Source organism: Nasonia vitripennis, assembly GCF_009193385.2.
Source record: "Nasonia vitripennis strain AsymCx chromosome 1 unlocalized genomic scaffold, Nvit_psr_1.1 chr1_random0002, whole genome shotgun sequence".
NCBI classification, from domain to species: Eukaryota; Metazoa; Arthropoda; class Insecta; order Hymenoptera; family Pteromalidae; genus Nasonia; species Nasonia vitripennis.
The window spans coordinates 3,656,835-3,684,042 of NW_022279588.1; the positions used below are offsets into that span (position 1 = coordinate 3,656,835).

The window sequence follows — 27,208 nt, forward strand, 5'->3', positions numbered from 1 at the left end:
TGTGACCTATACATGGCTGATATTTCAAGACCGCTTTTATCATTTAAGGTTATTCTAGTATTTATTATTTTAATTCTCCCTGCTTCAATGACTTTGGTATTTTGGACTAGATTGCTATTGATAAAAACAAAGACTCCATCATTCCTGTTTATCCTACTTTCGTTATAATAAGTTTTATATTCATAATCTGAACCATTCAGTTGATAGAAATTATAATTAACTTGATCAAAAGCTTCTGAACATATCACAATCGCTGGTTTGATAGCTAAACTTTCTATTAAAATTTTCAGCTTATCAAAATTTGCATTCATACTACGAATGTTTACATGCATGATAAAGTCCTTCTTATTGTTTATAGCTTTGTTAAAATTTTCAATATTACCACATGTCCGTTCTTTTTGCATCGATTCATTTTGAAACCTATCCAAATAATCAAAAATATCCATTTTTACCTATTTCTTGATCTTGTTTTTATCACTCTTGTTGGCTGGTGACAATGCAGAGGATTGCGGTTTTAGATGGTTCAGTGGAATTTGTGGATCACGTCTTGTGATTGGTCTTCTGTTGTGTTCAGTTTCTGGCTTTGTTTTGTTGCGTGGAGTGTCATTTTCCTGTTGTTCACTATCTACGACATTATTAGCCTCTGTGGATACTTTACGCCTGTTTGCCAATTGTATGCTGTGATAGATCGATTCAGTTTCAGGTAGAGTAGGTTTTATCGGGTAATCAATAGAGTCAATATATCTGTCAATTTTATTTTTCAAGATGCTGCACAAGTTAGAGTCATAAGTATGATGTTTTGTGTCTAACTTTGACTTGTATTTTGTGTTACTATAATGACAGTTAATGCACTTAGCATAATCTTTATCACAATTACACGTATCATGCTTCCCGGAACATTTCAAACACAGAAACTCATTTTGGCATTTCCTGGCACTGTGTCCAAATCTACCGCACTTGAAACACGGGCAAACGTTAACCAAATCATAGGCTTTGCATTGCTGATATCCAACAAAAACTTTGTTATTATTTTCTCTTATATGCTTGTAGATGTCAGATGGGACTTCCATTATAACCGTACTCAAGCTATTATAATTATTCTTATACATGTGTAGGACTTGTCCTCCCTTTTCAAAATAACTTAAGTTCCTTTCGTTTATGTCCTTTTCAATATCCTTGATGTCCATATTTGCGTGATTATCTATACCTACTATCTTAATTTTCGGGTTGTTGAGTTCATTTTTCATGACATCACATTTGTCCTCTAGTTTTTCCTTTAGTACTGTCTCTGCCAATACCGCACTATTCTCATTAAGACAGCTTATAATGACTTCTTCATTTTTATTTACGTAGATGTTCTTTGTTTGGATGTTTTTTTCAGCTGTTAGGCATTCAATAACTGACTTCATAACATCTATATTACTGTTGTTGTTTTTTCTTACGGATATTTTAGGAATTTTTTTATGGATTGGTCTAGAGTACTTCATGGCATCTGAGTATGTAAGGACATTGTTGTCAGTTTTACTTCTGGTGTTTTGTAATTTTTCTTTTAGGAGGTCATTTTTCTCAGTTAATTCACTAACTAATCTCCTTAACAGCATGTTTTCCGTTTTCAGCAGTTCAAGATCACTTTCATCTATGGAATCAGTTTCTTGCAGGTCTTGAGTCTTGTTACTAGTTTCTGCCAGAAGGTCATTCCTCACATCTTCTGATTTTTTTAGTTTAATCTGTGCAATTAAAAGTGATGCCGACTCACTCAGGACATCCTCATCAACTTTTGAGGTTATGTTCCGATCACTGTGTTCAGAGCATACTATAAGGTTATTACCAATGAATTTAAAGTTTTCATTCTTGTTCTTAAGGCAGCTAAGGTGATATGCCTCATCACAGATCACGCACACTGCTGTTGTTGCAGGTTTTTGTTTGCAACATGTAAAATTACTGCGACACTTGTCAGGAGGCTTGTTTCGGCCCGGCGCCATTTTGGCATGTGAGGACGTATGTGTTTTTTCAGCTTGTAATGCTTATCAAAATTTTCGAGAGAAAAAACAGAAACCTTCCTTCCTTTTTCAATTTTCAAAACTCCCGCTCTAGCAGATTCCTGAGACACGCACCAAAATTACCATGGCCGATCAGTCATAGGTACCAACGTTTTTCCAGAGTCGATGGTGTTGACTCTGGTGGCGAAAATTGGTACTAGACGCGCAGCGACGGTGACAACTGATCTCGCGCTCTTTAGAGAGAGATAGAGCTATATGTTTCTAACCTCAAAACATTTCTGAAGAAGACCTCGGTTCGGTGGAATTTGGAGCTGATGATCACAGAAACGTGATTTTCCTTTTTTCCTTTTTAGCGATGTTGAACACTGATGTTATGTCCTCCTGATGGAACAGCCATAAGTATCTTCGCCGTAAGCAGTCGTTCAGTGGTTGAGATGAGGTTATGTTATCGCCAGCTTGCGAAAAAAATCCTCCAGGCTCGTAAAACACACGAGAAGCCGTGGCTTTTTTTAGCGCTAGCGTGCGAGCCGGTTAGAGGATCCTTCTCGCTGCGAATAATCACTCAATCGAGTGAGAAAACACATTAAAAAGATGTTAAACAGGCAGAGTGACTTGTTGATAATGTTAGACTTACCATATATATATATATATATATATATATATATATATATATATATATATATATATATATATATATATATATATATATATATATATATATATATATATATACATATATATATATATATATATATATATATATATATATATATATATATATATATATATATATATATATATATATATATATATATATATATATATATATATATACATATATATATATATATATATATATATATATATATGAGTCCCGCCCATGAGTGAGTTTCCAATACCTGCTACCTTTGCGCGGACAAAACTTTCATCGCGAATCTTCATTTATATATATATATATATATATATATATATATATATATATATATAGTAAACCAACATGGCGAAAGCACCCCACATTTTACTCAGTGCTTAGATGGATGGTAGTTAGTTTTTCGGATGCCAAAAAATTAAGAACATTTGTGATTAAGCTGGTACTAATCCTGGACGACGTAAATGTATAGAAGATGAAAGGGTTTATCAGGCCAAGTTTAGCATTAAATGTGGGAAAAATGCAGTTTCTAAAAACAGTGGTACGATCAGCTTCGAAGCTGTCTGCTTGCAGACTACTGCTATCAAAGATAAACATCCTCACGAAATTAATAGTGGAATATCAACAAGTGGCGATATTGTTCATTGCTCTTGCACGTGTAAAGCTAGTCTCGGCGAGAAATGTAAGCACATTATAGCTGCTCTTTTATCAGTCAGCAGTCATATTGCAGAAGATAACCTCACTTTACAAAAAAAAAAAAAAAAAAAAAAAATTACCTTACCTGAGTAAAAATAATTACTCTTTTGGAAATGCAGGGAACATACTGTTGTCCTTCTAGTGGTAATTGAGATTTTAAAGCAATTTTCCATGCATTAAACAAATTTATCTTTTCGGAGTTGCCAAAGATATTCTGCTTGTTTATAAAGCGTTCGTTCGGCCTCGAGAAGCGATGAAAACTAACACTCAAATTATTGGCTGCTGTGCTCCTACAACCTGTTACTGCACAGTAATCTCTGTTAGAAATCTTTATACGTGGTGTGAACTCTCCAACTTCCATTATAATTATTTTATTATTGAAAAATGCAAATAAGATGCAAATTTGTATGCTTCTCAATGCAAACTTGTGGGATGTAGTACTTTCACTGCTCGCCGCGAGGGGTCAGGGCAAGTGTGTAAGTTCCCAATACCAGCTTTTATGCCTCGCCTAATGCACCGATCGAACGGAAAAAATCCAGTAATTATTGCAGGCGATTTTCACGCATGAGCCGTAGAATGGGGCAGTCAAATGACTAATCAAAGGAGACGTTTCTGCTGGCAGTGGAGGAAATGCAAATGCCGGCAAACAGTAAGGCTGAACAGGTGATGAAGAATATCACTCAAGCCTGTGACGCGCCCATAAAAAGAAAAGTGCAAAACTGTAGACGACCACCAGTATACTGGTGGGACAAGGAGGTTGAGAGTGTACGTAGCAAGTGCCACCGGACCAGAAGACAAGAAAAACGGGCAAGAAAGAAGTACTATAAAACTGAAAGAGGTCAAAAAATAGTAGATGCCTGCGAAAAAGAAAGGAAGGACGCTAAACGGAGCCTAAAGAGAAAAATCCGCGAAAATAAGCGACAATGCCTTAAGGAGAAGAATCATTTCACACAAGGCGGATTTTCATCTTGAATCTATAGTAAGATTGATTCTTCTTGGGGTAAAAAATTATTTTCGTCAGTGCAGGTAAATAGAATCTGCTAAATATCTTTAAGGGTTTCATAACTTTTTGGAGGAGAAATAGTATAATTTATACAATGCTATTTTCTTGTAATTTTGAAGTCACATGCACTATATATATATAACTTACCTATTAATTTTTAATCTCTTTATTACAACACTTTATAAATAAATATGGTTGTATATACACATTAAACAATGATAAGGTTCAAAAATCTGAAAATAGACGTTACGTAATATGTGGACAACTCCTTACGACTAAGGCACGCCTCTTAATAATTCACAATAAGAATATTTTTTTACTGTGTAATTAAAATCATATCTAGGTCCCTTATTAAACGAAGACAAATAAATGCCTTTTCAAAGTATACGTAGAACATAATCCATTAACACATAGAAGATGTTATTAGAGAATAATAAGCAAAAAAATTGTTTAACTTATTGGACTTACATTTACACTGGCTGCAATGTCTAATAAATTTCCGCTTTCTGTTTTATTTTTTATTTCGGGAGATCCACTGTTTACTTTTGTTGAGTTATTCTGTGTAATTAGAGTATTTTCTGCAGTAGTTGTTTTTTTTGTTACATCGTCCTCCACAATATCTTCTGTATCTGAATTGGTTCCGTGCAAGTTTTGAAGTTCTAAAAAAAATTAATTGGAATGTAAAATTTTTGTTTTTCGCAATATTTTAAATTTGTCCTACGTTATTCCTCTATAAAAGATTGATTGCGATTATATATCGAAAAGATCAAATACAATGTTCCCTGTATGTCGTTCGTTTATAATTGTTAATGTTTGCAATATTTTATAAAATTATAATTTGCCTGCCCCTTCCTGCTGAGACAAGTATATTTATTTAATCAGAAGATGAACTTTCTTTTCTCAAATAAAGAGCAGGGATAATAGTGCTTCGATAAATACTGAAACGCGACTGTGGCGCCAAACACACCGCGAGATTTCTATGAATATATGAATTTCTAACCTGAAAAATTGACCTTTTGCATCGTAATTTGAGACAGTTATTCGAGAATGTTTCAATACTACTTTGAAAAACGAATTTCTAATCTCAGAAAATGAAAATGGTGAAAATATAGCGTAGCGCGTCTACAGACATTAGTAATTCTAAAATAAGCTAGTCAGAGCTCAGCAGATCTACGAATATAAAGCCAAATAAGTTTTACTCTTTAGCAATGCGGAATCTCATAGATGTATGGCTATACAAAGATAAAAGCAGTTACAAATTCTTTAGCATGGAGCTTACACAAAACTGATTTATCATTCTTATATGTATAGTATATTTGGACTCGATTAGGTGGCGTGAGTGTGTGCGCAAGCGTTTCTGCATAAAATCGGTATTTTAAGATAGTTTGGCAAGTTTTATATACAAAAAAGTGTGGAATAGGATTAAGTAGGTCTTTATGAAACTAAAGGTTGATAAATTATAAAAAGTAAGGTGAAAATTATAATAAAGTTAGGCGAGAATTTTGCAGGTTAGGATCATCTGGACCAAATCTTGAAAATGTTTTATAGTAGGAATGTATATTTTTATCATATGTACCTTTTATACAATTCAATAATTTTGTATTTATAAAATACATCAAGTTTTGGGAAATAAGTACAAAAAAATCCAGACGAACTGACATTTTTTAAGTGCTTTTATTGCTAAAAACTAATTGACAGTTGATACAATTGAAATTTTTTTTGGGTGACCTGAACGATTTAAGTTCAAAGAACATTCGTACTGTAAAATAGATTTAATTATTTTATTTTTACAAGTTTTAGAGGGTTTTTACAAAATCGGTCGAATATTAAGTTTGAATATAGTGTAGAATATCAAAGAATAATCTTCCACTTGAATGGCGATCACTGCATTTCGAAGCACTCGAGTCAGCTGAGCAACAAAGGTAATTTTCTCGATACGCACTGAGACTATGCGCATGCACCAAAAATGGTATAAATAAGCCGGAGAGCGATGTAATGGTTTAGTCGACTCCCATACTCCGAACTGGGTAGATCAAAATCCGAGCAAGGGACTTCTGGTGAGAAAAACACGGACCTCCGTCTTATACACACGGACCTCCGTCTTATGCACACAGACCTTCGTCTTAATGAGAACAAACATATTTGTTTTAGGGCATTATTTACAGATATTTATCGGTACGCGATTTGTGCTTATGAAATCTGTTGTTAAGCTTAATATTAGCTGTTTCAATGGGGGTGCGCTGTTCGCTTTGGCGATCTGTGAGACGGGTCCAAAATTGTTACTCTAAAGTCAATGTTAACTTTAGAGTAACAATTGCGTGATTAACATTTTACATGAGTATGATAAACTCTTAATTCAACCACTAAGAAAAATTACTAGAAAAAAAGTCTAAATTTAACTACAGGGAAATAAAGGGAACTGACTGTAATAATGCTCCTTAATATAATAGACGATTTTTATCATGCTTCTTTGAGGTATATATGTGCAAAAAATATATACGCTTCATCCTACCGCAAAAAAATTACATTTTCTCTTTTATTTAAGATTTTTTTAGCAAAATGTTGATCGCAAAAATGTCTATGGACGATTAAAACATCAATTCTTTTATAAATATACACATTTTTGTTATGTTTCTTTGCAGTATATATGTGCGAAAGTTTATAATCCTTTATTCTACCGTAAAAAATTTACATTTCTTCTTTTTTCATAAACATTTTTTAAACAAAATGTTGATTTGAAAAATTTTTGTTGTCATTTTGCACATAAATTATCTTACAGATAGTAGAAAGAAGTAAATAATTAAACAATTATATTATAGTATGTATCTATACATATAATATAATATACCTATATTAATATAATCTATAATAATTATAAACATATAATGATTATATTTAATCAATATTTAGTGGACTACCCTGAAAACGATGCCATTAGAATTTAATTTTAATATCAAACATTTTTTAAAAGTGATGTCTTTTCTCTATTTAATTATTTAAAATAGCAGAAAAATTTCAAAATAATAGTAATCCTCTATTATATTAGAAGGCGTCGTGACGTAGGCGCGACACTTTTTGATATTTTACTCCATCTCCTAAACTACCCCTTCTAAGGGTTGGGGTGAATCGGAAGTTAACAGTAAGTTGACCGGAAGTAAACAGGAAGTGAACCGGAAGTTGACCGTAAGATTGTCTTTGAACGCCAGTTATTCTACAAATTTCTTCCGGCTAAAAATTACAATGCGTTTTGTCTCGGATCTGTTATTTAGACTCATCAGTGAGGGATTAAAAGTTTTCTTGCGTAACGTTTTGCAAATCGTGCAGCCAGTCATGTATATTATTTGCAGAGAAGGCTTATGGCTACTTTCCGCGTTTAAGTTATAGATATTAATAGTAAAAAATATTTGAAAAATATTGAAAGAGAATTCGCCGTATAAATGCTACTAATTGGAATTAAAAACTACTCTATGATTATATTTAAATTTTTTCAAGGCATGCGTGAATGCTTTTGACCCAATGAGGCCGTTGAGCGAATTTATTCGCGAAAACGTAAGTAAACGAAGGATGTGTTGTAATGTATCCAGCAAATTATGTAACGATGAGCAGAGTATGAGAGAGCGCATGCGCGTAGGTATACGTGATCCTTTGCTTCGCAAGCAGCGGCGACGACATGACACTTGTATATTGACCAGAGATCAAGCCACAACTAGCCCCCCCCCCCCCCCCTACGGTACTCTAATCACATTTTCTCGCTGAGTTTTTCTTCGCATCGCTTTTCAGGGCTCAAGACTACGTCAGAACGAGTGGAACTAAAGGAAAGCTGAGTAGAACCAGGTAGCAATATCATACTTTGTCGGGTAGTCGGTATTAAAGCCGGTTGATAGTTGGAAAATTCGGCCAGGAAGCGGTTTACGAAAGTGTTGTGCGGGAGTGTGTGTGCAGACATTTTATTATTGCAGCCGTTTTTGAAATTACAGCGCATTTGCAGCCACTTTCTATTCCACAGCGCATCTTATTTTTCAGCCGCTTTTTAAACTTACAGCGCATATATTACTGCAGCCGCTTTCTAAATTATAGTGCATTTGCAGCCGCTTTCTATTCCACAGCGCATATTATTTTGCAGCTGCTATTGATATCTACAGCGCATATAATTTTTGCAGTCCCTTTTTTAAATTCACATCACATATTGTATTGCAACCATTATTAAAATCTTCAGCGCCTGTTTTGTTGCAACCGCTATCAAAATGTACAGCACATATTATTTTAGCAGCCAATATTGAAATTTATATTGCATTTCATTTTGCAGTTGCTTTCTAATTTCACAGCGCAAGTTGTATTGCAGCCTGTATTGGAATTTACAAAGCGTATTATTTTTACAGCAGGTAGCTGATACAATACAATTAATTTTAAAATAATGTTATGATTAAATAATAATTCTGAAAACTTTACTATAAACTTTTCATATAGAATTATAATAACACCTTTTACAAGGTAAAATGTTGGCAACTATAAGTTTGGTCTCCACCCTGGTAGAAAACAACCCAACAGTTGATTATGGTTAGCCAACAAATCTGCTAAGAACGTCACTTTTGCCAACAGTTTACCGTTAGTGAGCATTTCTACCAGGGCATCTTCATAAATTTGTACATTTGTACATGCTTATAAATATACGTTAATAAATGTAATGAAATCAATTTTATATATATCATGCATCAAGCATTAAAGTCAGCAGGTGAGATAAGATCAGCTGACTAGTATTTATTGAAAAAAGGTTACAATTTTCAAAAATATTATTTTAATGCACACTTGCCGTCCTGTCGTCTTATAGTCTACGATGAGTACTGACTAAAAACAACTTATTGATTACTTAACGATAATTCGTATTCACGTATATATTTAAAGATTTTACAATAAAGCAAAGCTTCTTTTAGATTATAATAAAAAATTGTAATTTTAATATGATTTAACAGATTTACACCTTAATAATAAAAATTCTAATGTTTCATCGATAAACTATAAGACGATGAGACGGCAAGTGTGCATTAAAATAATATTTTTGACAATTGTAACCTTTTTTTTAATAACCACTAGTCAGTTGATCTTATCTAACCTGCTGAACTTTAATGCTTGATGCTTGATATATATAAAACTGATTTCACTACATTCATTGACGTATATTTATAAGCATGTACAAATGTTCAGATTTATGTAGATGCCCTGGTAGAAATGCTCACCAACGGTAAACTGTTGGCCAAAGTGACGTTTTTAGCAGGTTTGTTGGCCAACCATAATCAACCGTTGAGTTGTTTTCTACCAGAGTGAAGACCAAACTTATAGTTGCCAACATTTTACCTTGTAAAGGGTGTTTTTTTAACCGATTTTATACCGGTTTAATGCGTTTAATTGAAGTTCAGAAGAAATGACCTCGACAGATAAACGTCCTCTCGAGAGTCTTATTATCTTGTGTATCTTATCTTTATGAACCTGCTGTTGTTGCTAATGAGCAACCTTGATCATCTGGGGCGTGAGGATCTTGATGATGCTGGTAGGTAGCAGGGGTAGGCTTGGATTTGTGGCCGGGTGTCATGGGTATGCTAAGCTTGAGGTTAGTCGGACTTCCGGCATTGCCGATCTATGGGGGCCGCGTCGGCTTCTCGTTAACGTCTATCGCTCCTCTTCGTCCTCGAAGTTGATGAGACCTTTTCGTCGCAAACTTCTTCTCGAGCTCTCGTTGTCTAACGCGCCGTTTTCGGCTTGATGGTCTTGAGCGCCAAGTGTCAGTTGCTGGTTGTTGGAGCAGCTCTAGCAGTCTTCGCTGCGACGCTTGCCAATTGTGGCGAACTCTGCTGCACTAATATGTGAGGGCTGACCGAGTTCAGAGGAGTGGCCGTGATCGAGGTGGCGTCGCTGCCCCCTTATGTCGAGATTGAAACCGCTGTAACGAAAGAAAAAGGAATACTTTGTCGTTCATTGTCGACTTATTCTGAAGAAACAAGCGTATGAAGTCTTGGAGAGAGCATATAGTTGCCGTTAAGGAGGCTTAAGTACGAGTCGAACAACCATAGACTTGAAGGTTGGCATTGCAGGGGACGGGGTCGTCGGCGAGCTCAAACGGTGAGGGCTCATAAAGTTGAAGATGAGCTTATAGATTTTCCGTGGATTACGGTGTATATCACGCTCGACTCTTTTGTAGCAGTCCTGCATGTCCTGAAGCGATTAGCCGGCGCCCAGTTTCTAGTCCACCGATATGAACCAAGGGTCACAAGATGTTCGCTGACGTAGAGTACGCTGTTGTTTACTCTCTGGATTCACACGTCGTATTTGTGATGATCCACGCGAGTGCTTGCGTCGAGCCTTGGCAGGTGTTCGGCGCCTAAGTATTAGACACTTTAATTTTGTCGAGCGGTACACTAGCGGTAGCGCGAAAGTTCTTTGATAAACGCACAATCATGCACAATCATGCACAATGGACAGATTGGCGAGAGTTTGTGAGCACCAAGCAGCTCCGAAATATTGATTTCTTTTTCAGCCGAGATTTAACAACTGATTCCAAATGCTATTGTTTAACTAAGAAATATATTTTGTTATTGTTAAGAATATAAAAACAGACTCTTTTTTGCTCTTTTCCCCTATCCAGATCCTGGAACCGACTGACTATCCAGTCTCTTGGGGAAAGTTAAACCGTTACATGGCGCTCGGACAGGGACCTGATTAAGAATATTTCGCCTAAACAATTTTTTTTTGAAATTGTACACAGCACATTGTCTTGGACTAGAACCAGAGATTTTTTTACGATGAGGGTTAGTTGGGTTTACCACCTCAACAAGAAGCAGCTTATCTCCGAAATACAGGAGAAAAACCTCAACTGCGAGTGTACCGTAGTAGAGCTTCGCCAACGACTAGTTCGATATGTCTGAAAGAATCCACAGGATTTCGTCGGGAAAGCAGAAGATCCAACTGGTTATGATGAAGAAGCCGATTTGAAACAAGACCTAGAACTCGAACGCTACGAATTAATTCAACGAACGCTTGAAGAGACCCGCAACGCCGGACGCTCATCCACCCAGACTGGAGATCCACCAGAAATACCACCAGGACAAGACAAAGTTCTCGACCAGATACGCAAGTGGAACTGTTACTTTGAGGGAAGAGACGTCTACTCTTTCTTAGAACGGGTCCGGGAACTACAGGCATCGTAGGGATTTACCGGTGAACAGCTAGTGCAAGGAGCCCCTGAACTGCTGCGAGGAGAAGCCCTGCAATGGCGACGAAATTACGCCAGCGACTGTCGAACCTGGGAGGAGCTCGAAATCAAGTTAAGAAATTTTTATTTATCGAGCGGAGAACGACGGAATCTAACAAGACAAGTCGCCGAAAGGATTCAGAAACCCAACGAGAACATAAGGTCTTACTGCAATGCATTGACGACCCTGATGAGGAGAAGGGGAGGATATACGTTGATGGAGCAACTCGACAATATATATTACAATATAAAACCCGAGTTACAATTGCGGGTGCGCAGGAAAGAGATAACAGACGTACCTCAGCTCATACAGCACATCGAAGAATACGAAGATATTGCTGTCAAACTGCGCGAACAAGAACGAAAAACCGCCATCAATAGCGCCTACACGAGTAAAAACACCACCGACTATTATAACAGAGCCGAATGCTGTTGGCGTTGCAAACAACGCGGCCATTCCCGCGCCGACTGCAAAAATGTAGCACGAAAGTTCTGTTCCGTATGCGGAAAGGACGGCGTTCTCACAAGAGACTGCCACAGATTCTCGGATCGTTCGGGAAACGCGCCAAGGGACGGCTCTACAGTAGCGGGAGACCGTCCGAAGACGGCCGATACCTCGTAAACGTACAAATAAACCAAGATACGGTGCTGGCATAACGCCAGAAACCGCCATGATCGAACAAAACAACGGTTGTTGGCATGGGGAGCAAGAGACGATCGCTACACTGGCAGACGGCTCAACCACCGAGCTGGCAGACTATGTGGAAGGTAAGGCCAAAACCCTCGGCGCCACCTTCAGGAAAAAATTTATTATCATGTAAGGGCTACGCCATGAGATGCTATTGGGGATGGACACGTTACGCAAACTGCACATCCGCCTGATCATAGCAGGAAAGGAATTACAACCCACCTGGTCCAATACCTTGGTACTCTCAGTCAGCGACGTCGGCATTCAGGAAATCTCGAAAGATCAACAGACACGAGTGGACGAACTCATCCAATACGAAAGAGAGCTCTTCGGAAATATACAGGGATCCACACCGCTCATCGAATACATAATAAAGTAACCGAATCAAATCCAATCAAACAACGCTACTGGCCACGCAACCCCGCAATGCAACAAATAATCGACGAGGCTGTCGAAGAAATGTTGCAGGAAGATGTGATTGAGCCATCCGACAGCGCCTGGAGCTCCAACATAGTCCTCGCAAAGAAGAAGGATGGAAAGAGGCGTTTCTGCATCAACTTCCAGGGCATCAACAAAATCAGCATCAAAGTTGCACACCCGCTACCACAACTCCGGGGAGCAAAGTACCTAACCACGATCGACCTGAAAAATGGATACTAGCAAATACCACTGTCAGAGGAAAGCAAGAAGTACACCGCTTTTACCGTTTCCGGAATAGGCTTAATGCAATTTAAGGTTCTTCCATTCGGTTTACACTCGGCACCAGCAGCATTCATGCGGCTGATGAACGCAGTCATCACACCAGATTTAGAACCAAATGTGTTCGGTTACCTCGACGACATAGTCGTTGTTACAGAGGACTTTGAACAGCACCTTCAGCTGATTAGCGAAACCTTCCGCCGGTTATGGGACGCCAAGCTAAAGCCGAATTGGGAGAAAAGCCACTTTTGCAGATAACAGCTGCAATACCTAGGTCATTTGGTCAACGAGGAGGGGCTCCACACGGACCCAGAGAAAGTAAGTAGCAAAGAAAACGCCCCCCTTAACAGGCTCTTAAGGGGTCAAGCCTGGGTTAAATCCTGAAAAAAAAAACAAAAAGATATTCTTCTTACCAAAAAATTTTTGATTTGATGTAATTTGAAAAAAAATTCTATTGAAAATATATAAAATATACACCATTTTTATCGAAAAAAAACATGTATATACCTTGTAAAATCATTAACCAAAATTCATGACATTTCACTATAAATAAGTGTTTTTAGTCACTTGCCACGGCTTTTTGAAAGATCCGGACCGTCTTCTTTACTCTATCCGGGCTTAAAATGTACCTTAAACATGCCCCCTTGGACCGATCGAGAGACATTGCTAAAAAATATAAATCAAATACTGCTAGCAACAAATTTTGTTATCTAAAAAATATCAATTAAACATTGCTAGCAAGAGAGCGCTACGTGAAACATATACACCTGAAAGATCTCAAGCCCTTCACCGACGCAGAACAGGAGCTATAAATGCGCCAACGACGAAAAACTACAGTCGGTCGTCGAACCAACGCCAAGAAAGATGGACAACCGGCTAGTCAGAAGCACCCTCGTGAGAGCCACACCGATGTCGGTAGAGATATCGGTATACGAACAAGAGTTTCTCGCCATCATTGACACCGGAGCCCGAATCTCCACCCTGAGCCCGGAGGCCGCGGAAGCTTGTCTGCAACATGGGGCTGAGGCAATAACAGCAGAGTCAGCAATCGAGCTTCGTTTCGCCAACCATACCAGCAGCATCATCCAAAAGACTCTACTAGTCCAAACGAGAATAAAGGTCTTCGTAGTGGCGAGTCCTTGGGCAGAAGTAGCAGAGCAACAACAACACTGGATCATCGGCAATAATGTCCTAGGGTCCATTCATGCTCCAATTTTTATGAGCTCAGTCAACCGGGAGAAAAAGATCCAGAGGCGAAAGCTCAACAGGCACCAGGCATAAAGAATACAATGGCGCACTACCGACGAAGGAATCGGGAGTAACTCTGAAGAAGACGAAGAAGGTAGAAATTTCGTTTACAGAAAATTAGGATATTATATTTTAGTATTTTAGTTTTAAGTTAGATTATGGCGAAGATAAGCGAATTTGTAGAGTTTAAGACATATTCAGGGTAAACCGATAAGTTGCGACCAAACAAGTCGTTATTGTAGACTCAGCCGCAAAAATCCTTAAGTCTGTGGACACAACCGCTATAGAAAAACCGAAAGCACCGCGCCGGGCACGATCAAAACAAATCAGCGAAGAAGCGGGAATTTTTTTTATATGGAGTTAAATACACAGCGACGCGAATGAATTTTCGCCCACATAAAAAATGTAAACATGCGAAATTTCGAGATTGTCTCACAAATTCACACATCGCGTCGCTGGCATATAAATAGAGACGATAAAGAGCGCGCCGGCAGTAAAATGGAAAACTTCGACATTGAAACACTGGACAAAATTCTTGTGCTGTTGGTGGCATCGAAGCCAATGCAGGTGCCAGCAGGGGAAAATTCGCAGTCAACAACTTCAAAGCCGCGGATCATCAGCGATGTCCTAGTGCCTCCTCTGCTGCACCTCAAACCGGCACCGATAAAAAAGAACACGAGGCCGAAGAACACGCGAGCTGTTTCAACGAGGAAGAACCACCGGGGCCCACAACATGAAACGGTTGTGGCCACTATCGACTTAACAACAACGCCATCGTCGCCGAAAGTGGGCGAGGCCAGAACCACGGAAGTAAGTTTTATTTTTTAGATTTGTTTTTCTTTTCTCATCGCGCATAGTCGTTTTTTTCTAAGTGCGAAATTTCGCTTCGCGTAATTTCACGCTTCGCTTCGAAGGGAGGGGGAGATGTGACGAGACACGAGTCTCGTACATATAAATACGTGTGAAGGCGGCCGCAATAGACGCGGCATGCGAAGCGAGCGCGCGCGCAACGAACAAAAGGCGAATCCGCACGACGCGGATTGAGCGCGCGCGCGCAACATCCACAAGGCGAGTCCGCACGATGCGGATTGAGCGCGCGCGCGCAACGTCCGCAAGGCGAGTCTGCACGAGCGTGGAACGCGGCAGCCGAAGAGCGACTCAGCGGCGCACGCGGTACGCCGTGAACGCACCTATGCGTGAGCCGACGCGACGATTTGGTAGACGAACCGAAACCCGAAACTCCGAATTGCTATCGTGAGCGCACTCTTTTTGGCTCATTTCCCCTATTCCAGATCCTGCAACCGACTGACTATCCAGTCTCGTGGAGAAAGTTAAACCGTTACAGAAGTTTGAAAATTGCGCAATGAACTTACCTAAAACACATAAAATATCTATTTTTTCCTAAAATCTCCAGTGCAATGAGGCCTTTTTACATCTGTAATCGAGGCACAAAAAAAAGTTTTTGATTTATAACTGAAAAAATAAGTGGTCAAATCACTTCAAATTTTTATGCGATATAGTTTGACGTAACTTATCAGAAAAATCTTTTTTGTGAGGTTATGATGTATTGTTTTAGATATATTTATTTTAAAATAAAAAATCACCTTTTTCATTTTATCTGCTGAACAGAGCGGTCGATCGCGAGGACCAAATGAGGAAAAGTAGGTTATTTTATTCTCTTTCAAATGCACTATAGCCGAATTGTTTGTAACGATGGAATAATTGAAAGAAACGCAAAAAAGTGTTTTTCAAAAATCAAAAAATTGCCATAAAAAAGATAGTTAAGCAAGTAAAAAATAACTGTTTTTCCCGAATTCAGAATCCAAAAATAGATATGCATGTTAAATTGTACTGATATTGACGAAGTGGTTACAAAAATATTACCGTATACATACACACACATATCCACACGTACGAACGCACGCACGCACCCACGCACATATCCACACGCACGCACGCAGCTATCTATCAGACATTTTCTAAAAACACTTAATTTGAACTTCTAACACACCAAACAGTATTTTCTAGAAGTTTTGACGAAACTCAAGATTTTACTATTACAAAGCTTCCTCTAGAGAAAGCAATAAGGTCGCGCTGCTCCTCGGCGGCACAGTGTATAAAAAGCTACTGCGCCCCTTGATTTTATTAATTACAACGTTTTTAGTATATAATTTAAGCATACTACTTATATTTAACTGTTTGATCGATCTTTTATCATTTCTTTTCTTATGAATTTCATTTTTATTTATTTTAAACCATAATTTTTTATAAGAATATCTATTTTTTGTTCTTGATATATTGTCTTCATTACATGCTTATATAGTTTTGCATGACTGTTTAATTAGAGATTTTGGTAATTTCTCAATTCTTACTATTGGACATAGTCTTAATTGTTTGCAATTTTTAGTAACATTACATTTTTTTAAATATTGTTTATTAAATTTAGAATTAATAAAATCAATATTTTTTTTTTAAATTTCGTTTTTTATTTTCAGCACATTTAAGTGTGCTTGTAGATACTTGAAATTTTAATATTTTTAAAATTTGTTCTATTTTCTTTTCCATTATCATTCATTTTACGCTTCAAAATATTTCTTTCATTTTTGTCATAATTATCATGATTTCATGCGATTTCCCGCGCGAGGGAGCCTGACACCCCGTTTGTGGCGCGTTCCGCGGGTGGCGGATGGGGGAGTGCTCGCCGAGGCACACACCTCGGAGTGTAGAGCAGAAATAAAATATGCTCCGTGGACCAAATCAGGCTGCCGGGTTCCGCCACCAGAAGAAACCGGTGTACTGGTATACAGAGGAAATTGCGGAACTCAGGAAAACAAATTTTCACGCTAGACGAAGGGCTCAAAAAGCCTGTAAGCAGAGACCTGAAGCTTAGGACTTGTCGGTGAGACAGGACGAATCGCGGAAAATTTTCAGAGACGCGATAAAAGAGAGTAAGCGTCGCTGCTGGGCAAAGATCATCGATGACATAGAGAAAGACCCATTCGGCGATGAATATGCGATCGTTACACGAAAGAAGGGCGAAATTAAACGCACGGAACCTATGGAAGCAGAAACGATGGAAAAACTAATCGATGGGCTGTTTCCCACACATCCCATCAAACCACAGGCAGAAGCGGCGGAAATACCGGCAGACGAGATACCTCGTTTCACAGAAGGCGAACTTATCGCGGCAACTTCGTCCCTCAAGAGCGGTAGGGCACCGGGATTGGATGGCATCCCCGCGGAAGTGCTCAGGATAGTCGCGTTGTAAAGGCCTGAGCTGCTCTTGGAGATGTACAACCAGTGTTTGGTGCAGGGAGTTTTGAGCTCGCGGTGGAAAAGAGCGAGACTCGTACTAATTGAAAATCCAAAAAAAGAAGCGGGCGAGGACACCTCTTATAGAACACCGAGTCTTCTAGATACAATGGGAAAGACGGGGGAAGCTCTGGTTGTAGCGCAAATACTAAGCGCAGTACGCGAAGGAGGAGACCTTTCCGATAAACAGTATGGCTTTAGAAAAGGGCGATCAACCATAGGAGCTATCAGAGAGGTATCAGACACAGTAAAGAAAGTAAAAGAACATGGACTCTCGACTAGAGATGTCGTGATTCTGGTAACGTTAGACGTAAAAAACGCCTTCAACTCGGCAAGATGGACCAATATACTTGCTGCCCTAGAATCATTCGGTATTCCGCGATACATTATGCGCCTTACGGAAGAATATCTGAGGGATCAGGTTATTGAGTACGATACAAAAGAATGGCGTAGAAAAAGACACATAACTACAGGAGTCGCACAGGGTTCGATCTTGGGGCCGGACTTCGGGGGTATTTTATACGACGGGCTTCTAAATCTCGAAATGCCGGAAGACGTGACACTTGTGGGATACGCAGACGACGCACAGTAGTCTAAAACGGCTATTTTTGGACAAAAAGCAATAGTGCCTCATAGAATCTGGCTAGAAAAAATAACCGGGGCGCTTTTTGAAGGTCTGATGATGTACTTTTATGGAAAAATAAGGAAAAAATGATTCCTATATGGGAAAGCCTTTAAAAATTTCGCTGAAACCATGGTTTTTAAACATAAGTATAGAAGAAATTAGGACAAAAACTGATACCAGATTATTAAAGTAGAGAAAAAAAAACTTCAATTTTACCTGTGTTAAAAATTTTCTGCGTACTACAGAATCCGAGCTACAACCATTTTAAGTTGATATTCTCCCCTAAAACAAGATTTTTAAACATTTTTGTCTTGTTTCTTTTCAGGATTTTGTGAAAAAGAAACTAGGACAATATTACATGTAAATTATCAAATTAAAGTTAAAGACCTGTAATTTGACTTTTTTGGAGAGGTTTCAAAGTGCTATAGAATCGGTTTTACAGCGATTTTAAGCTAAAGTACGGTAATTGCGCAAAATGACTGTTCACAGATTTCACACCTTGAAAATTGAAAGAATCTTAAATTTCATAATCCACCTCCTAAAGCACCTGGTCGCTACTTCCACAATGTACTAGTCTCTTTAGCTTGCACAACTATATAAAATCTTGAAGAGTTTTCAGAAAGCTCACAAGAAGAAGTTGTGTCAGTTCTGATAAAAAGTGAAAGAAAATACGAAAAAGTCAAATTTTTCATTTGAATGAACGGCAATGAAAAAAAAAGAGAGGTGTGGGCCGATGCTATGAGTATGAATAAGTATCGGAAAACCACAATGGCGATACAGCGAAGGGGGGCCCTAAGAATAGTGTGCTCCTACCGGACAGTCGAAGCCGAAGCTTCGATGGTAATCGCGGGGGTAATCCCCGTGGACCTTCTTGCGACTGAAGGCAAGTGGATCTACGAGGCTCGCTTAGCGTCGAACAGCACTATCATCGCCGCGAAAGAAAGAGAAATAACAACCCGTAATTGGCAGACTTGGTGAACCGAATGTCCAAAGGCTAGGTGGACCAGAACCCTTATCAAAGATGTAGGCCCGTGGGTCGACAGGAAGTGAGGCGAGGTCAACTTACACAGTTTCTCTCCGGTCCCGGGTACTTTAGGAGCTACTTTTTCGCGATGAATAAAGTTGCAACATCGGGGTCCAAATACTGCGGTGACGAACGGGACAACGTAAGACACACGTTTTTTGACTGCCCTCGCTGGGCTGAAAAATGAAGAGAACTGGAGCTAACGATAGAGATGTTCACGCCCAACACAGTAGTTGAAACGATGCTTGGCAGCAAACAGAATTGGGACGGCATAACGGCGTACGCGGAGACGGTAATCCGCGCGAAAAATAACGAGAGTTGCTTATTAAAAGACTAGATAATGGCTACGTCAGCATAAGACAGGCGACCCTCCGAAGCAATGCGGAAGCGGTTACCAGGGGTTTTTTCTCGGCCCTATGAGAGGTGGAATTTTAGTGGGTATGCCTGGCGATGGTCCCGCGTCAGGAGAGTCCCACACGTGGGGAGTCTCGCACGACTCCTGACATGGTGCATCAAGCATTTCTTCAACTCTCTGGACGAACAAAAAAAAAATCATGATTTTAATTTAAATTATTCAAATTTGATTATGGATACAAACAAAATTGATGAAAATACTAATATGAAATTCCAAAAACTGACAAAAGAAGAAACCAGCAAAGCAAAATTAATTAAGTGGTAAAACACATCGTTTTACTACAACCGCAAGGTAAACCACTTTTATTACATGGTAACCACGTCTAAACCACTTGTTTTAACAAAAACAATGGATTCTTAGTTTACCTATACAACTAGAACATGCAAATTAATAGTCAAATTTTAAATTTAGTTTATAATTTATATTTAGAGTGTATGCTAATTAACTATGATATATAAACATTTTAAGGTTATAAAAGGTTATAAATATAGAACTGAACATAACTACGAACATATACAGAAAAGAAATATACCACATACATGTATATAGGTTAGCAAAAGTGACACAGATTAAAACATAAAAATCAGACCTTATAGAAGATATAGATAATATAAAAAATAAATAAAATAAAATATATGCTGTCACTTTATTACACACACAGTTACGAGTAAAATTCTTGCTAACCTACACCAGCAGTCTCCACCTCTTATATCTATGGTTAGAATATCATCTTGATATTTTTTTGAAAACTAATTAGAAAAATGTAAAAGTTTATGATTATATAAAATTTTATATAAAAAATTACAGATTCTCACAAAAAATATACAACTATTTCAAAGATCAAGGGGCGTGATAGCGCCGCACTGGCAAAAAAAGAACAAAGTCCGGTTCGGGATAAGGCAACCCTATGTACTTTAAAATTGAATTTCCTAACCTCTAACAAATATCTCGATTGCATTAAAATCATTAGTATTGCGCGTATACGCAATGTGTTGGTGTCTATTTAAAATAAATTAACCTAATCTTTCATCTTTTAAAAAATTCATCCAAAAATATTACGTTATATTAACTTAATATAGCAAGTTAAAAATTTGCTCGGTATATTTCTTTTCGTCAGAGTTTCTCCTCCCGAAATTTTTTCTCCTCCGGTCACGTGACTTCCGGTTATATGTATTATACGCTAGTGGTTACAGCAGTTATAATCTACTTTACCGACATTCGTCTGCTACTTGGTGGCGAATAGATCAAGATCTCAAGAAGAATATGTTTTGTAAAAGATGTGAAATCTCCCTAAAAAAACTTTTTTCAAAAGTAAAAACAATGGCAAAAAAGACTAATAAATGAAGTGGAATCTATAAATATAAAAATGTCAAGTAAATGTTTTTATTTTTGTCAGACACATTTAGATATTTTTTCGGAATACTGATTTTAAGTGTAATTTTATCTTAGCGGGTGTAGAAAAAACATTTACTTGACATTATTATATTTATAGATTTCATCGCTTTCATTAGACATTTTCTTGCCAAGGTTTTCACTTTTGAAAAAAGTTTCTTTAGGGAGATATAACCTACAACAGTTAATTCATATAAAAAAATAAACATTTTAACTGACGCAAAATTAATAAAATCACATTGGTTCACAGTCTATTACACAAAAAACATTATAGATTTATTTATTATAGTATAAAAAAATTTAAACCAAACAATTCAAACACTGCAATAAAGTTAGTATAAGAACAAAAACCATCTAATACAATTTTATACAATATGTATGTTCAATTAAATAAAAATGTAAATTCAATGTTAATCAAAAACAATATTGAAAAATTAACAGTGAGATATTGTGTAAATAATATTAACTCTGTATCCAATTCACACATATGTAAGTCTGGAGTTAAACAAATAAATAAACTTGCACAATACTAATAATTTATATAAAATCATCAGAAGGTAGCGTATGGCTAACTTGTACACATTTTAATTTACATTTATAATGTAGATAATTTACATAGTCAATTTATATATATATATATATATATATATATATATATATATGTGTGTGTGTGTGTGTGTGTGTGTGTGTGTGTGTGTGTGTGTGTGTGTGTGTGTGTGTGTTAAGGCTACCTTATTTGCATTTTAAACCTTAAAATATGAAAATCTGAATGTTGGATGCGGACTCCGACAACTTCAATACAGTAAAAAGATACCTTTTTATAGTAAAAAAGAAGCTGTAAAGTTTCAGAATGGGCCTGACCTTCTACTAGAAGTTATGTAGAAAACAAATATGATATAATGGCTAATAAGGGGTTTTACATGCAAATTTGACACTTATAACCTAGTAAATTGCATGTCTACCGATATAAACACATGTTGGTATTGTCAGAGAGTATTGTCAGAATTGATAGAATAAATTATATATTTTAGATAGGGTGGATAAGAAGTTTTAAAGTTTGTTCATAAATAGAAAGTTATCTAAAAACTAAATGACTTTACGTAAACAAATTTCTAATCAAATCTCCTGTTAATTTATTTATAAAGTTCTTTTTGAGTATATGACCATGCTAATTTCCTTCAAGCACGTATGGAATAAATTGGAAATAATTATTACCTGAACTAAATGTTTGTTCTTCTTCAGGGATATTTGTAGTCGAACTTTCCATTAGTTTTTCCGTTTCTTTATCACATTGATGGTTTTTAATACAATCTGAAGACAGTTTTTGTACACAAGATGGCGTTGACTCAGCTAGCTGAAGATTCACGGAAGAATTGTCTTTTTCTAACGTTGTAGACACTTGTGACTCAGAAGCAAGTATTGCTACACGGGCTGCAAAATCAGCTACTAGTTCGACATTGCAATTCTAAAACAAAAAGTATATAAAGTAAGTTTGTTTAAGACGAAATTCGAAAAAAAAATTAATAGAATATTCCATTAAAATTATAAGTAGCATAAAAATGTATTTAATCTGTACAAATGCGTGAAGAAATTATTTTTGTGGGAACAATTGAGAAAAATAAGTAACTCAACCACGATACTTGGCGATTAAGAAACCTCAACGTTTCTGACAAAACCACCGTTGACAATACAGCACTCATCGTGGGCTGCTCTATTAGCGATCTATCTCGTGTTCGCACGTGTACAATCGACTGCATTTTCTGGTGCAGGGCCAAATACTAAGATGCGCATTGCAACAAATTGTTGTAACACCCACGGAGGAAGCGGTATTTCCTCGAAACAATTCCTAAACACTGCTGACTAAATAAACTAATATATTCTGCGACAAACTTGACTTTATACAGAAAGCGTTGGATCTAGTCTAGGTCAACTTTGCCGAGCACCGCGCGGGCAAAAAAGCAGGAACTTGGTGTCCCTGCATCGAGTCACAAAGATGTTTCTACTTGTTTAGTAGTCACCGTACTCGGTAAGGTTGCAAAACACTGTAATGTTGTATGTCGCAGCCAAACCAAGTCAAAAAATTGATTGATGCGGCCATAACACGCGGCTGGCAAAAGAGAAACGCCAGAGTCGCTCACGATATACCCCATATCGAACCCAATCTTTTGGCAATATTGTCTGAAGGTTGCATCGGTAGATTCGTCAGATTCGATAATATTGCAGGCAGATTATTGAATATTACTGCAACTTTTACTGCAGTCTATCCCATTACCAAACTTTGCATTCTTGAAGCTCTTATCATAAGAAACACTTTTACCATTGGAAACTCAAAATTGCCACCGCCAATATGAAACAAGCTATATAAGTCAAAATAAACGTTTTTCTCATATTATACAAGAAATATGCAAAAAAATGTATTAATGTGTTGCCATCTAAAATGCTTCTATTTTGTGTTATAAGCCATTATAGTTGCCAGAAAAAATAAAATTTGAGAAAATTTAATTTTTGATATAGCCATAACTTGAAACTGGGGATACTTAGAGGTCTAACAATTTTTTGTGTTCTTTTGAGGGTATACCGGACTAGTATACCAATTTTGGCCAGGAATTGAGAAATTTCCCCCACGGGTTGACGTGGAATAGCCCACGCACACACACACACACACACACACACACACATATATATACATTATATTGTATTATCTTTATTGGATATACTTGAGTATTTTACAATATGTACATTAAATCCGCTTCTGTTATATACACTGAGAGAAATGTAGAGTTGGATTAACCGGAAAATCCGGCAGTTTTTACCGGAGCGCTCAAGCAAATGGTTTAAAGTTGAATCCGCCTTAGCACTACCGCTGCTTTTACCTGGCAGTAAACATAAGTATAAAAAATTGAATATTTAATAAGTGATTTATATCTGTCACCGTCAAGTTTCCTTTTCTATATGTTACTCCTTTTCTCTTTGTCTCTTCCATCCTTTTCTCTCTCTCTTTAACAATGCTTCTTTCTTCGCTCTTCTTTCTTCCACGTTCATCCACTGCTCCAAACTTCTCTCTCCTCTTTCGTTGATCCTTTCTCTCTTTCTTCAATGGTTAAATATGTAGTAGACAAAGTAGGTAGTCACACGTTTGCCAGCCAATGTGGGAAATTGATAATAAAGTTCAAGTTAAAGAAGTTGCCTTTCGTCGAACAAGGAAAACAAAGAAAACTAATGCATGCTCATTTTCTTGCATTATACTGTTATTTATGTTATTAACTGTTATTGCCTTGTACGTATAACCCTGCAGCATATAAATAAATAATATACAGCAAATTAGCTTATTTTATTTAAAATCATGTGACCTAAAATTGTATAAGAATTATAAAAATGCAACCGTGCGTATACAGACATAGCATGAAGGTGATAAAGAGAAAAAATCGCTGCCAATTCTTAAGCACGTAGCTTCTTCCAATAAAATTTATAGTTTCAATGGATAAAATATTGTTCAAATATACAGTATTTTAATGATTTTTAAAATATTTTCAATCTTAATTATTTTACTGAAGGAGCATCCGTCACAATATCAAATCATATAACTTTCATAAAAAAAATAAAATATCAATATCGGCAATGTCGCCTCGGCATGCGTCTCGTAGGCGCGTGTCGTGTAGTGTCTGTGTGTGCGTAAGCTCTGCTTACGCACTTGTATATGCTGAGTGCACGCTGCTTTAGGTGTGTGCGTGTGCACTGTCACAGGCCAAATTGAACGCATTTTGTTTTGAAGAAGCTATTTTCGAGAACTTTTTTTCGGTTTTTTAAGTTTTTTCGGTAGCTAAATCCGCTTCAATACTTGATTATTTATAAGACAAAATTGTTCAACCTTTAGAAGTGGCGTAAAAAATTAATAAAAAATGAAAAATTGTTTATTATAACTATTGTGTATTATAGTTTAGAGGACCAGGGAAATATAAAAAAATCGGTGCCTATAAAAATTTAATAATATAAGCCTGGCATAAACGCGAAAATAACGTTTTTTTAAAAAATAACAATTTTTTCGCGGGGCTTAATTAACAGTTGTTTGCTGCAAAACCCATCAGGCCAATTTGACCAGCCTTTGGCATATTGTTTCATACTATAATGAAGTTCTTAAATCCTAATTTATAGCGTGATTGGATGATTTTTTACCTGCAAAACAAACGCTTTAAAATTAACTCGTTTTTTACCTGCTTTTTTTGAATTTATAGCCATTTTTCAACTAAAACATTAAATATATCGATTTTAAACTAATTCTATCTTGTAGACAATTTCATAAAGAACAAATTCATAAGTATACTATTTGCTCTATCTTGCATATTTAAGGGGGCACACCACATTTGAAATTAAAATCAAAATTTTTCATTAAAAATTTATAAATACTTATATAAATAAACCAAATTGTTTTACTATTCTTAGACATAATCACCTATATTTTGATGATTTTAGACCTTCTATATACCTCTATAATATCTACGTGTAGTAGGGAGTCCACAATTCACTGACCGTAAGATTCCAAAGGAACGAATGTCCCAAATGTGCTCAAACTCCAGCATATTGTTTAAAAGTACATTAGTTATGGTATGAATGAGGGGATTTGGTTTAAATTTCATAGAAAAAAAGTTACATGATAGTTATGTTAAAATTAATCAAAAATTGATAAAAAAAATCAGTAATATGCTTATAAAACTTTTTCTAGGCTCAATATGTTGAAAAACAGTTTAATAATTAAATAACAACAAAAAATTTGAATAATTACTATGAAAATTATTTAACTGCAGGTCAAAAGCAATCTAAACAATTTAAAAATGAACGCTGAAAATTAGAACGTACTATCCTGTTTTAATGTAAAAAACAGTTATCCATTAAATATCAATAAAATCACCCAGCTTTGCAGAACTGTACATATAGCTGTAATTTAAGTAATAAAAAGTAGGAATATACTTTAAAAAACCGTTATTTTCTATAGGCAATTGTATGTATCATTATCAAGATGCAAAAATCCTAATCGATTGTTTATTTAGAATGAAAATGAAAATAATTCGGAAATCAAAAATATACTTTGGAATGAAAATTTTTATTAGAAAGTTGATATTTGAATTTCATGAATATACATGTGTTTTTTTTATATGCGGATGTTCGAGCCACCCATATATATATGGGTATATATGGGTTTTCGTCTCAATTTTACCCCCAGAATCGATTTCCGTATTCAGATTTTGAAAATTATGAATTTTTTTGTAATTTGTTTAAATAATTTGTTATAAACAATTGAAAATGACATAAGAAAAAATACGTATATTTTATTTTTCACTTATGCAAAGGATAGCACAGTTTGTTTGTCGCTATCTCAACCAGTCTTAGCATGGGCTTTAATGGGTTAATTGAACCAATGTGCCTCAGGCGCCGCAACTTTTCTTCTCTAAATATGCATTAGCACACCGGGTAGAGGGGCAAGAAAGGGGGGGGGGAGAAAAAAAACTAAAATGATGTTCTTAAACCAATCTACCCCACGCGCCGCAAATTGATCTACAGCTTATATGTAACGAATTCCCGCAGCTTTGCCTACGTATAAGCTTCTAGCTGATACGCTTCTCTGAAATTCGTGATGCGTGGGGTAACTGGTTTAAAAAATTGGCGTCTAGTTTTATCCTAAAAATATGACGTTTTAAAATAATTTGCCTAGATCAATTTGCGGCGCGTGGGGTAAATTGGTTTAAGAACATCATTTTAGTTTTTTTTTCTCCCCCCCCCCCTTTCTTGCCCCTCTACCCGGTGTGCTAATGCATATTTAGAGAAGAAAAGTTGCGGCGCCTGAGGCACATTGGTTCAATTAAAACAAATTTTATATTTTACTTTCACTACTACTTTTAATAGATTGAAAATTTATATGCGCCTTTAAATTGAATAAAAGTTTCCAAATTATTTATTTAGAATTTTTTTCTATTTTTATTAACCAACAACGAATTTAGAGCAAGTCCCTTCGCTTTAATGGATAAATTTGCGGTCCACAATTTTTACTACCTTTTAAAAAAAACAATCATCACATGTACATTTCTTTTATATAATTTATATAACAACTAATTCTAACTATATCATTAAAATAATACAAATATTGGTTTACGCATCCGTTTGAATTCTCGTGCACTTACTCTGAACTCTCACGAACTCTCATCGGAGAGACTGTAGCGCG

The 27,208-nt window shown here is 36.7% G+C and overlaps 1 protein-coding gene across 1 annotated transcript in view; it reads right to left on the minus strand.

Moving 5' to 3' along the window:
* The window catches only part of LOC100499172 (uncharacterized), a gene marked incomplete at its 3' end in the record, with an annotated part of 193,488 nt that overhangs the window by 8,554 nt on the left and 157,726 nt on the right, over positions 1-27,208 (minus strand). The window contains 2 exon segments of the mRNA NM_001191046.1: positions 4,817-5,007; positions 22,210-22,459. Of these exon segments, the coding sequence (NP_001177975.1) occupies positions 4,817-5,007; positions 22,210-22,459 (441 nt within the window).